Here is a 4185-nt window from a genome sequence, read left to right on the forward strand (position 1 = left end):
GAAAGATGGTAGGTGGGTCATTTCTAAGGAAAATGACCCCTGATTCTAGTTGCTCAATCTGGAACAGTGGTTCCCAAACTTTTTTGGCCTACCACCCCCTTTCCAGAAAAAATATTACTTAGCCCCCTGGAAATTAATTTTTTTTTTTAAATTTTAATAGCAATCAATAGGAAAGATAAATGCACCTGTGGCCATCACCATCTCTCTGGATCGATGCAGCACCCACCAGGGGGCAGTAGCGCCCACTTTGGGAATCACTGGTGTGGATTCTGATCAGATCAGATGAAGGAGCAATCCAGTTTACTTCCTTCAAAACTGTACCAATTAAAATGATGGTCTTTGTGACTTTTTAGAAAGAGCTAAATTCAAACACTCAACTTCAGAATCAGAAATTCTCAGAGGTAGAAGAGATCTCAGAGGCCATCTATTTTGGCCAATACATGAACAAGAGTCTCCTTTGCAATGTGGAGAAGATTATAGAGGGAATCAGTTATAAAGTGCTGTTTCAGTCATAGTATGATGAGAAGAGGCTGCTGTCTCTCCTTCAGTTAAACTGACCGAATAAATACATCAAAGATGAAGATAGGCATTAAAGACAGAAGGAAAGTATTTCAATGCAGAACTGGATGACTTTGAATCTCATTACTGAAAACAAAAAGAAGGAAAACCCACAGAAAAGGCCTTTGTCTTTATTTCTACAGTGACATCCAGTAAAATTTGAATTTTTATTTCCACCTCTGAAAAAAAATATGAATAACATCATAAATTAAAGGCAGAAGACTGACTTTGTAATGAGGAAAGTTCTGTCAACATTTGGCTTCTGACTGTCTGTGTGACCATAAGCAATTCACTTGATCTATCAGTGCCCCCAGGCAGTTCTCTAAAAATGCAAGTTATAAACATGTACCACATCTATCTGAATAGAAAGAGATGCCTCACTGGCAGCATCCCATGTCAAAGAAACCAGGAGTACAGAACAAAACAAAATTCAGGGAGAATAGGAATTTGCTCTTCTGTAGCACTTTACTCATAGCCACCACTGGAGATAGGTAGTACAAGTGTTTTGATCCCCAAAGCATTTAGTACATATACTAGATAACTTAAGAAAGGTCCTAAAATGAGCACAAAGGCAACTTCTGGTCCTCAACGTTGTACCTCTATCTACAGTAAGAGCTGGATCTCTTTAGGAAATGAAGTGAATTTTTTTGAACTTCAGAAAGTATCATGGGCTAAGGAATGGAATTGTGAAAAATTATTTAGTTTCCCCAAATTCCCATGAATGACAAACTGGAGATTTGGTAGTTGGAAACCAACAGGATAAGATGCTTTGCAGGAATCCAGTTCTCTTGATCCACAAAGGTTAAAGAGGGTAGGGACTGTTGAGATATGTGTGCTGTGATTACACAAATGAAGAGGAAAAATACTTATTAGGTTTGATGCTCAATTAAAGGGATAAACCTAATGAAGACTTCACCCTTTCAGAAATTTTAAAGAAAGATTTTTTTACCTCCTTATTCCTCAGGCTATAGACCAAAGGGTTCAACATGGGAATGACCATGGTATAGAAGACAGATGCTATTTTGTCAGTATCCATGGAATGACTAGCACTGGGTTGTAAATACATGAACATTCCTGGCCCATAGAATATGAACACTGCTGTAAGGTGGGAAGTACAGGTGGAGAAGGCTTTCTGTCGACCCTCAGCTGAATGCATTCTCAGGATGGCAATAAAGATGAAAAAGTAAGAGAGCAAGATGACTAAAATGGAAAAAATGACATTGAATCCCACGACAAAGAAGACAACCAGTTCACTGGTGTGTGTGTTGGAACAGGAGAGAGCCACAAGTGCTGGAAAATCACAGAAAAAGTGATGAATCACATTAGAATTACAGAAATCAAAACTGAAGGTGTCTCTGGTGTGAATGGAAGAATTCAGAAAACCACAGACGTAGGAACCAATGGCTAGACCCACACACACTTTGGACGTCATGGTGGTGGTATAATGGAGGGGCTTACACACAGCCGCATGGCGATCATAGGCCATTGCAGCCAAGAGATAACTTTCAACAGTGGAAAAGGCCACAAAGAAGAAAAACTGAGTGGCGCACGCATTGTAAGAGATGACCTTGTCCCCCATGAGGAAGCCTGCCATCACCTTAGGAGTAATAGCTGTGGAATAGCCAAAATCCACGAGAGAGAGATTACTGAGGAAAAAGTACATAGGTGTATGGAGGTTAGAGTCACAGAAGATCAGGACTACCATTCCCAGATTCCCCACCACGGTGATGAGGTAAATGACAGTGAACATTATGAAGAGGGGGACCTGAAGCTCTGGGGCATCTGTTAATCCTATAAGGATGAACTCATTCACTTCTGATCTGTTCTCCATGATCAGCCTTTGGAAGATGGATCAATGACCTGTAACAAGAAAGAAATTATTGGAAGAATCAATTCAATGCAGTAAATCATGTCTAGACATAAACCATTGCCAGAGACATACCTTGAGTGAGAGGTACATCCAGGTGTCTGAAGGATAAGGATTGAGGTGGCTATCAAGGTACAAAGTCATTGTAATTCATTATTAACAGATTCTTTTCTGGAGAAAGACTCTCATATACTCTTTCCCAATTTTTTTTTGATCTACTATATTTGTCCATTCCAAAAACGTTACATCACAACTTAAGGTGGGCATATGCCGCGTTTCTGGGGAAAGCTAACATGAAAAGAGGTGTGCTGATGGTAGGGTGGGAGGGTTATGTCTTTCTCATGAACATGTTTCACTCTGATCAGGAGTCATGTAGAATGGGTCTGGCTAATAAGCTCCATCATTGTGAGTATGGGTTGAGGGCTCATCCAATGAAATCTTCATGTGGACTTTGGAGCATTTATTGACATTCTGTAACTGGTTCTTGTCTGTAATCATGCGATGAAGGGGAATCTTATTTATTAGCTATGGAGTTGAAACTGAGATTAGTTCAAAAGACATTAACCTTGGGGCAGCTGGGTAGCTCAGTGGATTGAGAACCAGGCCTAGAGATGGGAGGTCCTAGGTTCAAATCTGACCTCAGACACTTCCCAGCTGTGTGACCCTGGGCAAGTCACTTGACCCCCATTGCCTACCCTTACCACTCTTCTGCCTTGGAGCCAATACCAAGTATTGACTCCAAGACGGAAAGTAAGGGTTTAAAAAAAGACATTTAGCCTTTTGGTAGGGGTAAGCCTCAGAATATGGGCTTTGAAAGGGCCCCCTCACAAGAATAAGCCTCCAGAAGTTTGGAAGCTGGAGTTCATGCTAGATTTTGTCTGGAAGCCAAACAGCAAAAAGTTCTGATTTATTTCCAAAGACTTTTCCATTCTTTATCTATGTTGCTTTTGGAAGTGAACTTGTCAGGGTGAATACTACATGTAAACTACTCTCAGTTTGAGCTCACTCTACCCAGATACTGAGGTGGTATAAGGGAGAGTGTGCCTCTAGGTGCTGTGGAGAGGGAGATGCTTATACTTTTGTTCTTACTATATATTCAGAGTAAATATGGTTTTCTAAAACTAATTGATGTTAACTCATTAAATGGTACTTGGAAACTAATTTCTGATGGATAACAGTAGAAGGAAAACCCTGGGATGGGAGCTTGAGCTGATAGAATTAGAGAATCACCCTCCATTCTCCCTCAGGAGTACTTTGGAATCCTGAGAAGAGGATGGAGAGTGAATGTAGAGTATCACTAGAAACTAATTATTGAATTTAATTAAGGAAATAAATAAAGGAGGACAGAGTCAAGAAAAACAAGGAAAGACTGAGTCAAAAGAAGCAAAAGGTTGAGGGAAGTTTCCAGTGGAGAACCAATGTTTTTGTAATGTAATTGTAATTCATTTGCAATGAAATGAAATTTAACTTAGATCAGTGATTTATTAAATATCTTATAGGGATTTATTAAATATCTTAATAAAAATATTATTAAATATCTTAAAGTAAATATAATTTACTTTCCTATACACTAGAGCAGTGATGGGTAAACTTTTTAAAGAGGGGGCCAAAGGAAAGAAAATGCTCATCTGTCAGTCTGTTTCTAAGGCAACTCTTTCGAAGTTTTATTGTATTGTATCTTACTCATTGTATTCATCAGATTAGGAATAATGTTAAGTGGACAGACAGAACATTTCAGGGGGCCATATCTGGTCCGAGGC

General features: G+C 39.4%; 1 protein-coding gene across 1 annotated transcript; it reads right to left on the reverse strand.

Moving 5' to 3' along the window:
- Positions 1-1444: 1444 nt before the first annotated feature.
- Positions 1445-2389, reverse strand: LOC123251293 (olfactory receptor 5B12-like). The gene has a single exon (XM_044680528.1). The coding sequence runs from the start codon at positions 2387-2389 to the stop codon at positions 1445-1447; it is 945 nt and encodes a 314-aa protein (XP_044536463.1).
- Positions 2390-4185: the final 1796 nt, after the last annotated feature.

The sequence above is a fragment of the Gracilinanus agilis genome, chromosome 6, assembly GCF_016433145.1.
Source record: "Gracilinanus agilis isolate LMUSP501 chromosome 6, AgileGrace, whole genome shotgun sequence".
NCBI classification, from domain to species: Eukaryota; Metazoa; Chordata; class Mammalia; order Didelphimorphia; family Didelphidae; genus Gracilinanus; species Gracilinanus agilis.

What these genes read in the sequence shown, in the direction of transcription:
- LOC123251293 (XM_044680528.1), bottom strand. Translation starts at nt 2,389, where the DNA reads ATGGAGAACAGATCAGAAGTGAATGAGTTCATCCTTATAGGATTAACA.